Source organism: Panthera onca, chromosome F1 (genome assembly GCF_046562875.1).
Source record: "Panthera onca isolate mPanOnc1 chromosome F1, mPanOnc1 haplotype 2, whole genome shotgun sequence".
NCBI lineage: Eukaryota > Metazoa > Chordata > Mammalia > Carnivora > Felidae > Panthera > Panthera onca.
Window position 1 is genome coordinate 46,409,491 of NC_138355.1, and position 10,008 is coordinate 46,419,498.

General features: G+C 60.3%; 1 protein-coding gene across 4 annotated transcripts in view; it reads left to right on the top strand.

Annotated features, from left to right (window-relative positions):
- The window catches only part of CDK18 (cyclin dependent kinase 18), a 28,029-nt gene extending 21,311 nt beyond the window's left edge, over positions 1-6,718 (top strand). For 2 of the 4 annotated variants that reach the window (XM_078441313.2, XM_060644276.3), the window contains exons 9-16: positions 746-869; positions 971-1,091; positions 1,861-1,958; positions 2,187-2,292; positions 2,427-2,469; positions 3,132-3,222; positions 3,566-3,620; positions 4,375-6,717. In XM_078441313.2, coding sequence (XP_078297439.1) covers positions 746-869; positions 971-1,091; positions 1,861-1,958; positions 2,187-2,292; positions 2,427-2,469; positions 3,132-3,222; positions 3,566-3,620; positions 4,375-4,516 — 780 coding nt within the window. In that variant the 3' untranslated portion in view covers positions 4,517-6,717. Of the gene's footprint in view, positions 1-745; positions 870-970; positions 1,092-1,860; positions 1,959-2,186; positions 2,293-2,426; positions 2,470-3,131; positions 3,223-3,542; positions 3,621-4,374 lie in introns of all 4 variants that reach the window. The other 2 variants (XM_060644277.3, XM_060644279.3) reach the window with 2 other exon arrangements.
- Positions 6,719-10,008: the final 3,290 nt, after the last annotated feature.

A 10,008-nucleotide genomic window follows, 5' to 3' on the forward strand; every position in this document is an offset into this window, starting at 1 on the left:
GCTCAGTCGGTTGAGCGTCCGACTTCAGCTCAGGTCATGATCTCACGGCCCGTGGGTTCGAGCCCCGCGTCGGGCTCTGTGCTGACAGCTTGGAGCCTGGAGCCCGCTTCCGATTCTGTGTCTCCCTCTCTCTGTCCCTCTCCCCGTCACGTTCTGCCTCTTTCTCTCCAAAAATAAATAAATAAACGTTAAAAAAAATGTTTCAAATGTATGAGGGTGTGCAAGGTCACAGCCATTCGGGGTCAGCACCCTTCTCTACCCCACCAGTGCAGACACACACCCTCTACCACCATCTAGCTGTTGACATAGAATCCCCTCGCCAGCTCTGAGCACCACTTTCCCATCCATCAAATGAGTGTATGGATAAAGGGAGGCTTCTGGAGAAGCATAAAAGGATGAGTGACCTCTTCTGGTCATTGTTAAAGAATCAAGGGCACACCTCCCCGCCCAGGCCCTTCCTGGCCCTTCGTGCCCCACCCCCCCACCCCCCCCAGCTCCCAGGCCAGAGAACTCTCTGGCCTCCAGCACACCTGATGCCCTCCTCTGTGGATGCGATCCCCTGGGACGGACGGAGCCCAGGATGGGGAGCAGCGTGGGTAGAACACGAGGTAGCTCTTCTCCAGACACCTTGCTGCCCCTCCGTCCCTGCCCCATCCCCATCCGAACCGTGGGGCAGAGACGCAGGGTCTCCCACGTGGGACACGCTGTCTCCTTTACTCGCCGTCCTCTTCCCCTCCTCCCGCAGATTTTCATGTTCCAGCTGCTCCGGGGCCTTGCCTACTGCCACCGCCGCAAGATCCTGCACCGGGACCTGAAACCACAGAACCTGCTCATTAGCGAGAGGGGGGAGCTGAAGCTGGCTGACTTTGGTGAGGGCCACGGCCCGGCAGGGCGAGGGGGGATCCGCCACGGTGTCCTCGGGAGGCGGGGGCTGTGGGGGAGGGAGATTCAGTGACACGTCTGTCCCCAGGCCTGGCGCGGGCCAAGTCGGTGCCCACGAAGACCTACTCCAATGAGGTGGTGACCCTGTGGTACAGGCCCCCCGATGTGCTGTTGGGGTCCACAGAGTACTCCACCCCCATCGATATGTGGTGAGTGAGCGCCGTGGGGCCAAGGTGAGGGGGGATTCACACCCCCACATTCCCTTTCGCGGCCTCAAGTCCCTCTGCAAAGAACTGCCTAACCTTTGACTAGAAGCCGTGTGACATCCTGCTGAAGTAGCTGGATACGAAAAACTAAGTCTGGACTACCCCGGGGTTCCCCTGGCTCTAAACAGACCCTCCAAGGCTATGCTTCTGAAACATGCCCCCAGGGACCCCTAGGAGGTGACCAGAGGGTACGGGAGGCCTTCCAGAGTAAACGTGAGGAATCTCCCCCAAGCATCGGTTCTACTGAAAATTTCGGAAGGGATACATTGTTTTTGTGTGAAAATTAACACGCGTACGATTTGGGGTCGGATGAAAAGTCAGCCCAGTTTTAAAGCTAAAACACAGGTTTCCGATGAATGGCCACTGTGCTCTGTGCCAGGGGTTCCCCAGGAGAGTGGATTTATGGACTTTCCTCTTCCGGTGGGGGCACACCTGGACAAAGCTTGAGACAGCACTGCTTAAGGATGCCACATGGGTGCAGCCGCAAACTCCACAGCGTGAGGGGAGAGCCGAGAGAAGCCCCAGAGAGAGGCCACGGTGGCGGATTGGGCTGTGCCAGCCTCCAGTGTCCCGGGCCGCCCACCCCAGAGCCATGACCATTTGAGCCACCGTGGCAGGCAGGGCATCCTTGGTGCCCTGGTGGAGCAGCCCTAGGAAGGGCAGGTGCGAGGAGGCCCAGCCTGACGCCGCCCCTGCCCATTGCTCCCCGCAGGGGCGTGGGCTGCATCCACTACGAGATGGCCACGGGGAGGCCCCTCTTCCCCGGCTCCACGGTCAAGGAGGAACTACACCTCATCTTCCGACTCCTCGGTCAGTCTCCGGCCGCTCCCTCCCTCTCGCCACCAGGGGGCGCCAGGACTCTGTCCAGCCCAGGCGCCTAAAGGGACTGGGAAGAGGGGCTCCCCCTCGCTCTGAACCGGGCGGCCACCCCTGTGGCCTCGGCCATTCTCTGCCCCCGCCTCCTTCGTTGCACCTTTCCAAGCCGCCCTTGGCCCTGGCCCCTCACCATGCCCTTCCCACCCCCTCTCGTCTCCCCAGGGACCCCTACGGAAGAGACGTGGCCCGGTGTGCTGGCCCTGTCGGAGTTCAGAGCCTACAACTTCCCCCGATACCTCCCCCAGCCGCTCATCAGTCACGCTCCCAGGTAGCCGTGCCTCCCCACACCTCCTGGCCTGCTCGTGGTCCCGGCTGTCCCTTCTGGAGGTGGCCACACACACACACACACACACACACACACCCCACCCAGATCAGGCTTGTGCCCGCTCCGTTCTCGTGCAGGTTGGACACCGAAGGCATCCACCTCCTGACCAGCCTCCTCCTGGTGAGTGTGCGCCTGGCCGGGCCCAGGCAGCCAAATAGCGCCGAACCCCCGTGCCCCACCTGAGCCCTCCGCCAGAGCTCAGGCGTCTCCCCCATCTTCCACCCTGTCGCCCCAACCCAGGCCCAAGAGGGACTTGGGAGTGGGCGTGCTCTGAACTCGAACCTCAGTTCAGACCCACCTACTAGCAGTGTAGCCGTGGGCAAGTTCTAGAACTTTTCTGGGCTTCCTTTTCCTCAACTGCAAAGAGGAATTAATAATTCGTAGTTTTGAAGATGGTCACGAGGACAAATTGAGATCATGGAACACAGTATGGGACCTGTCGTGAAGTAAATACGCAGCGAAGGGTAGTTGGTGATATCCCATGTTAATGTTTCTATTATTGATGTTGTGGTCATGGTTGCTTTAGCGTCTGTGTTTCCATCCCAAGAGGAGGTCACTCTCTGGAAGTCCCGTTTCTGTCTTTCTCTTGGTAGTTGGAGACCCTAAGAGTGGAGACCTAGGACTGGCTTGGAGTTGGAGGCTGGCGGCTGACCCCGGGGGCTCCTGGGTTAGACTGCGGCCCCTCGCATCCTGGCCACCTAATTTAGTGCAGTAGTTGCCCTGCCCAGAGGGGTGCCCAGAGTCCCCAGCCAGGGCCCAATAGCCTACCCTCTGCCTTTCAGTATGAATCCAAGAGTCGCATGTCAGCAGAGGCCGCCCTGAGCCACCCCTACTTCCGGTCTCTGGGGGAGCGTGTGCACCAGCTCGAAGATAGTGAGTGTCTGGGGGAGGTTTGGGCGGGGGGGGACCAGGGTCGCCCTGGAAGCAAAGAAGGGGCAGCAGGTGTGGGGGGAAGAGCTGGAGCAAAGAAGCCACAGGTCCCAATCTAGCCGAGCAGCCTTGGGCCCGGGGCTTCTCTTCCTTGGGTTCTCGTCCGACACTAAGGGGAGAAACTGTGGGATCTGAGACACCGCCTGAAAGGCCCAGTCCTGAATGAAGGGGTTCCCCAGCCAGGAGGTGTGGGGGGCCACGGGCTCCAGGAGCAGGTCGCCCCTACCCAGCTCTCTCCCTGCCTTTTCCCCCCCTCGTCACAGCTGCCTCCATCTTCTCCCTGAAGGAGATTCAGCTCCAGAAGGACCCGGGCTACCGGGGCCTGGCCTTTCAGCAGCCAGGTAGGGGCTCCCCCACCACTCCCCTTATTGGAGTAGACCAGGCAGGCTGCTCCTCCCTCCGGAAGAACAGAGATGGGACCCACCAGCCCCTCCTGCAGCGGGGAAATCAGCATGGCCTCCGCAACATGGGCCTTCCTTTGGGGAGCCCGTGGGGAGTGGGGAAGGGGCTGGCTTCCCTATCTCCTGCCCAGGCTTCCTCCTCCAGGGTGTCCCTTGTCAACTCCCACCCCAGACACAGCATTGACAAAGCCCTGATGAAGGTGCATGCTCTCTCTGGTGCATTCACACTCTGAATACTCTCACCTCCATACCATGTCTCTAGGACAGCTGAGGGGGTGACAGGTGCGTTATTCCAGTCCATCCTAAAACACCCCTTATAGCTGGTGCTTGTGTGTGTGTATATATATTTTCTTAAGTAATCTCTACACCCAGCGTGGGGCTCAAACTCACGACCCCAAGATCAAGCATCACAGGCTCTCCCAACTGAGCCAGCCAGGTGCACTGAAGTAGGTACTATTAATGCTGAATAATCCCATAATCACTGAATCTGAGGCATAGGGGAGGTTAAGTCACAGTTTCATGGGGCTAGTAAGTAACAGAGATGGGATTTGAACCCAGGACCTGCTGGCTTCTGAGACCATACTTTTGCTGGCTCTGTCAGAGTGGCACCGGAGCACGGCCGTCCCTCCCGATCTCGGGCCCCCTTCCGCCCAGGCCCCTCTCTGCAGCCCCACCTCTCCCCTCTGTTGTCCAGGACGAGGGAAGAGCCGGAGGCAGAGCATCTTCTGAGCCGGGACCCCCCTGCTGCGGCCCGAGAGACGAGAGGTCACAGTGAGCACAACCACAGGCAGGACGGGGCCTACGTGGCCCCAGCAGGACTGAGGAGCAAGGGCTGATGGCTGGCCCAGAAGACCTCTGGCCACGGCTGTTTCCTCTTCCTGCTTCCCACATGCCTCCCCTGCAGCCTTCACCTACACATCACACCGTCTGTCACCGGCCCTGGAGCCGGGGCGGGAGCCGCTGTCCTAGGAGGAGACGAGGGGGCGGGGAGGGACCTCAGACCCTGTCTCACCCTGAAGTGCTCGGGCACCAGCGTGGGACCCACACAGGCGGGAGACTCCAGGGGCCAGACTGAGCACCGTGCCCAGGACATGGGCAGCACCGTGCCCCCCCACCCCTGCCCACACTTCACTCACCCTCTTCCCCTCTGAGAGCAGGAAGCGGCACGGCACCTCGTCTAGGACCCTGGAGTCCTGCGTGCCAATGTGTGTGCCAAAGCCCACCCCCCCCCCCACTCGAAGGGAGGGTGTCCCGGGAGCAACAGAGAGAATAGCAGCCCACCCCCCTTCTCCACACCCTCATCATGTTCCCATCCCCTCTCCTGGCCAGAGGCCCCATATGCTGCTGGAGTCCAGCTGAGTCCAGAGGTGGCCTGGTACCACCAGCTTCACTCTGTCACCTCAGCTGGCTCCCACCCCTCTTCCTGGCCTGAACGGGATTGCCTTAAATTGGCAGGTGGTAGAGCACTCACTGCCCTTGGAGCTCTGACCCAAGCTCCTGCCTGTCCACCCTTTCCCGAGAGCGGTTCCTGCTTATCGAGCCCGGGCGCTGATCAGCCGGCCCTGGGCCAGGGTCCTGGGGGTGACACGCAGATATGCAAGGTCACCCTGACACCGGTGCCAGGCCGGCCTCGGCTCCTTGGGGCTAGCACAGCCCCCGCCCCCCCACACCCACCCCGTTCCCTCCTTCCCACCCCTGTGTCCCTATCCATGCTCCACCCCATCCTGGCACCAGCCTCCCCATACCTCTGCCCACCCCTCTCCCCAGAGGGTAGGGTGTAAATGCCACGGTCTGAGGTGGACGAAGGCGGGATAGAACGCACAGGCTTTGATCCTGAGAGGCTGGGAGTATGAGGGGCCGCAGCCCCAAAGAAGGCACCCTCACCACCCCTTCAGAGCACGCCTGTTGTATCCCCAAGGTCTCCTCAACACTTGGCTGAATCTCGAATGGCAAGGCCAAGAGGAGGCCAGGCCCGGCCTTGCTACACAAGACCCCTGCCCAGCCCGACCCCTCAGCCTGAGGGGCAGCCCTGGAGGGTCTTGGCCTCCCCACAAGTCCCTCCCTTCCTCCCCCACTGTACTGTGAATGTCCTGTGACTCAGCACAAAGACAGATAATATATTTAATTCATGTTGTACAGAAAGGAGCGAGCAGTCTGTACCGAAAAGCTGATTTTGACAGATTGATCCCAAAGATGGACGACCGAAGGCCCTTCTCCAGGCCTCGTGAGTGCGGCTGGGGCGTGCTTGTAGATGTATATATATATAAAGTGGACAGAGAGTTTGGTTTGTGTGGATCTCTGAGCCCACCCTGGGCTTGGGCTGGGGGCGGGGTTCCCTGCACCCTTCCTGCTGGATTCCGGATGCTGCCGCCTCCAGGGCCGGAAGTCAGCTCTGGGTGTTGTGGGGTGGAGTGGAGGAGGCCTCTGCCCAGGGTGGTGGCTGGAGGGGTGGGGCCAGCCAGAGAGGGAGGCCCGGGGAGGGGTGCCGGCTGCTGTAGCTGACCCTCCTGCTCCCCCAGCTGAACAGCTTCCTGACTAATGGGGAGGGAAGGAGGGAGGTTTAAGAGAGGGTTGACATGGGGAATGGCCAAGGCCAGGGCACAGAACGAGGGTGAGCACCTCTGTCCTCCAGCCCAGCAGCAGTGTCCACAAACCCTGAATCCACCTTGTGCTGCCCAGACCGCCTCTCCCCTCGGGTACACACAACCTTCTTGCACACACATCTTCCAAAGTTCCCAGCATCCTGCTCTGTCTTCCAAGTCAGCGTCCAGGCTTGTTCTCCCAAGAGCACGCGGAGAAGGCCGGCCCCAAACCGCACCTCCTGACTTTCCCTGTCCAGTGGCCTCATAGCCAGCCATAACCACTTTCCAATCCGCTGACATCCTTGGCGTGGCTGCTTTCAGAGAAGGAGGCTAATGCTGAGGTTGGGTGATGTCTTCCAAGGTCATGAAAGTAAGGGGCGGACCAGGGCTTGGCTCTCAGCCCAGCACCACTTCCGCCCCCTGGACTTCCTCACCCTTTTCAGGCAGCCGGTCACCAAACTATAGGACAGTTAGTGCTTGTTGGGAGACGTAGTGGTGGGAATCAGGGATATATATATATATATATATATATATATATATATATATATGACAGACCGTGAGCCAGGGAGAGGGGCAGAGGGGGGGGGAGAGAGAGAGACTCTTAAGCAGGCTCCATGCTAAGCAACAGAGGGCTTGATCCCACGACCCTGGGATCATGACCTGAGCTGAAATCAAGAGTCGGACATTCAACTGACTGAGCCATCCCGGTGCCCCCCAAGTCAGACTTTTTAAGCTGAGTGGGGGGTCACCTGGGTGGCTCAGTCGGTTAAGGGTCCGACTCTTAGTTTCCGCTCAGGTCATGGTCTCACTGTTGTGAGATCTAGCCCTGAATTGGGCTCTGTACTCACAGCACGGAGGCTGCTTGGGATTCACTCTCTCCCTCTCTCTCTCTCTCTCTCTGCCCCTTCAGTGAGCTCTCTCTCTCTCAAACACACACACACACACACACACACACACACACACAAAACAAAACAAGCTGAGTTTGGAAAGAACCCAGACAGACCTGATATTGATGAGACTCCCTACTACGTGCCAAGCACGTGCGGAAGCATCTCACTGACCCCTCACAACAGCCCCGTCGCTCTCCCTGCTCTGCAGGTGAGGACAGTGAAGTTAACTGTCTTCCCCAGAGTCATCAAGCAAATAAGAATCCCAGGTCTGTCGGCCATACCAGCCATTGGTCTTCAAGGAGGGAAAGGAGCAGAGAGAAGGAGGTGTGGACAGTGCGGGGCCCTCGGAGCCAGGGGAGCCAACACAAGGCAGGACTCCAGGCTGCCGCTGCTTTGCTGGAGCACCTCGCGAGACCACCGTTGTGGGCAGACAGCGATGGCCACCAGTTCACAGAGGGGCCTGCCCCTTTAAGAGTTCCTGGGGGGACAGCTGTTCCGTCTGTTGTGGAGGCTCACATGGGTGGGGGGGATGTTGGAGGTCTATGGGGGGTGGGCATCAAGGCACTCTGAGCTGCCCAAGAAAGCCTGGGGCCCCCAGTGACAGGTTCGCACCAGGCTTCGTATGTAGTTAGCACTCCAAACCTTTCAGTGCAGAAGTGCTTCCAGAGAAGGCAGCTGGAGGGCCCGGTGAGTCTGGTTGTGAGCTGTAGGGGCCGAGGGCGTCAGGCGCCATCACCTGGCTGTCTAGCGACCAGGCTAAACAACACAGGCACGTGTTTCCTGGACACCCCCGCCGTCATGTCCTTATACCTTAGGGCTCAGGAGACTGCCCGTTTCACTGGAGCCCTGGGCAAAAGCACCCCTTAGCGAGTCATATCCCCCCTGGTACCACTGCCCCATCTGCTCCTGGAGTAGGTCAGGGATCCCGGGGTCTCGACTGACCTCTCCCTTCACCATGCCCGCTCTGCCGGGCGTTTGTAGTTTGCAGCTGCCTGACAAAAGGTCCTAGTTGTGGATGGCTGCAGGGGTGGGGTGGGACCTGGGGCTGGCTCTCCGCAGCCCCACCCTTCCCTTCCTGTGGGCTCCCAGTCGCCCTGCCCCTCCAGTCTGGTCCAGTCCCCCAGGCCACCACTCCCTTCGCCCTGCTCGGCTGCTTGGACCCGCTGAGGGTCAGCGCTGTCACCAGACCTCCTTGTCTTCCTTGAATCAGCGCCCCTGTGGCCCATCTTTCCACCTCCGTCCCTTTGGACCCCTGCTTCCATCTTGAGGCCTCCCAGCACTCATGAGCCCTTCTGTCTCCAGAGCAAACCCTCACACCATGAATTGGTCGCTGGGCCCAGGACGCCGAGGTGCATGGGTTGCCCTCACCTTCCAGGGGCTCAGGCCTGCTGGCGGAGAAGGTATCTCCATACACCTTCTTGTCAAGTGCTCATTGAGTGCCAGGCGCTATGTTGGGCCCTGAGGATGGGGCAGTGAAAGAACCGCCATGTCCCTGCTGTCAAAGAGCTTAGAAAGGTGTCACCCAGATACACACATGGTACATCCAGGGGTCAGAAGTGTGACAGGACAAAATTGAGCAGGGTCAGGACAGATGTGACGGCCGGGGGTGGGGGCTCTCTGACAAGATCAGGGGCAGCCGTGACTTGAGGGGGGGCGGGGAAGGTGGACCCCCAAGGATAGAGCATTCCAGCAAAGGCCCCGAAGGGAGCGTACTTGAGAATGAGCAAGGAGGAGGCAGGCTGGAGCACAGTGGCCGGGCAGGCTGGTGAGGCCGCCGGGGAGCACGTAGGACATGCCAATGCCTGGCTCCAGCTCAGATCGGTTCGCTCAGACCTGGCGGTGGGGACAGGCATCAGTAGTTTTTCAAAAGCTCCTTAGATGACCCTAATGGAACGTGTGCAAGTGAGCAGGTTTGTCAGGACTTGAACCCAGGCCCGCCCGCCTGAGCAGCACCACCGGCCTCCCAGGGAGATGTGGGCGGCCGGCGGCCAGCACAGAGGATGCACAGCTGGGGTCCTGAGGACTGGGAGCAGCACCCTCGCCCTCCGGTCACCTACAAGCAAAGGTCACCATAGGCACCAGAGGGTTAGCCAACAGTCACTGCGCCCCCACCCCACCACACGCCCCCTGCCACCAGCCAGCTCCTCCTCTGGACCCTCTGGACCTCCCACCATCCACCAATGGGAAGGGCAGCATAGGACATGGAGGCCGGAGGCCGCTGTGCCTGGCGGCCTTTCTGAAGGTCGGTGCTCAGCTCCCGTGAGGGTGTGCCACCGCCCGAGACAGGACAGGATGGGGCAGAGGGTACGCTGCCTGCCGGCGCCTCCCCCGCCCATCAGCCTCTTCTCCTCTCCCTCCTTCCCTCCTTCTTCCTGGCTCTCGCTCCCTTTTCCCCTCTGCCACGCCCTCTTTCTGCCCCTCCCCCTTCCTCTTTGAGGGGGAACACTTAACCCTGGGGAGCCATCAGCTGACCTGGCCTTCTCCCTGAGGAAGAAGATCTTGCGGCCTCCCCAAGCCCCGAATCCCTGAGAAGCTCTCTTGAGGCCAAGCTTCCCTTTCTTTCACCCTCATCCCTTTTCTAGTGACATCGACACAAGCAGGGGGCATGGGGCGCTGTGGCAGTGGCTGTGCGGCCATGGGGGGGGGGGGTGCAGCCAGAGCGTGGCAGGCGCGTGGCTTTGTCCTCCTGGATGCAGGCAGCACTCCTTCCTGCTTGGAGCTTCTGCCCTGTTCCTATTTCCTGACCCCTCCCCCCCTCCCCTCTCCCCTCTGTCTCCTCCTTCCCCTCTCCCTCCTCCCTCCCTGCCTCCTTCCCTCATTCATTATTCATCTGAGGGCTCCTGACAATGTGCCAGG